At 63.2% G+C, this 619-nt stretch overlaps 1 protein-coding gene across 2 annotated transcripts in view; it reads left to right on the top strand.

Moving 5' to 3' along the window:
- The first annotated feature begins 9 nt into the window (after positions 1–9).
- Positions 10–619, top strand: part of LOC103612164 (zinc finger protein 239-like) — a 4,378-nt gene continuing 3,768 nt past the window's right edge. For both annotated transcript variants that reach the window (XM_017727700.1, XM_017728243.1), the window contains exon 1: positions 10–334. In XM_017727700.1, the coding sequence (XP_017583189.1) occupies positions 179–334 (156 nt within the window). In that variant the 5' untranslated portion in view covers positions 10–178. The remainder of the gene's footprint in view (positions 335–619) is intronic.

Raw genomic sequence — 619 nt, forward strand, 5'->3', positions numbered from 1 at the left:
GGTGGGTGTGCGTGTCTGGGGCCCGGCAGAAATGCCAAAGCCTTCCCTAAGGAGCAGCGAGTGCTGCCAGAGCACAGGATGCTGCTGCTGAGCACGGGACGGCCCCAGGGCTGATGTCAGACAAAGCGGGGATGAAAGCCACAAACAACGGGAGGAGGAGGAGGAGCGAGGGGGAAGGATGGCTGGAGGAGCAGGAGCAGGACGAAGAGGGGGGATAAAGGGGGAGGAGCGGGAGGAAGAGGCGGAACAGAGGAGGCAGGAAGAAGAGCCTCCATGTGCATCCATCGCTCTCTGTGTCCGCAGCTCTGGGAGCATCTCTCCCCCCATCCCGCAGGTGACCGAAGAGGGGCAGCTCGCCCCAAATATCTTGGGCGGTGCCTGGGGTTGTTTTTGGGAGAGGAGAGTTTGGAGCTTGGAGGACTCCAGCACCGAGCCCCAAATATCTTTGTTCGTTCCTGGGGGAAGGGGGGTTTGGTGGCGGGTGGGGGGAGGCGGATGTTTGGATCTTGCAGGACTCCAGATGTGAGTCGCAAATGCCCCTTGGGGGATATTGGGGAGCTGCCGGCACGCGGGGTTTTTGGGGTCCCGGTGGCGGCTGCCGGGGGGAATGGGGGGGGGG

The sequence above is a fragment of the Corvus brachyrhynchos genome, unplaced genomic scaffold (assembly GCF_000691975.1).
Source record: "Corvus brachyrhynchos isolate BGI_N302 unplaced genomic scaffold, ASM69197v1 scaffold700, whole genome shotgun sequence".
NCBI lineage: Eukaryota > Metazoa > Chordata > Aves > Passeriformes > Corvidae > Corvus > Corvus brachyrhynchos.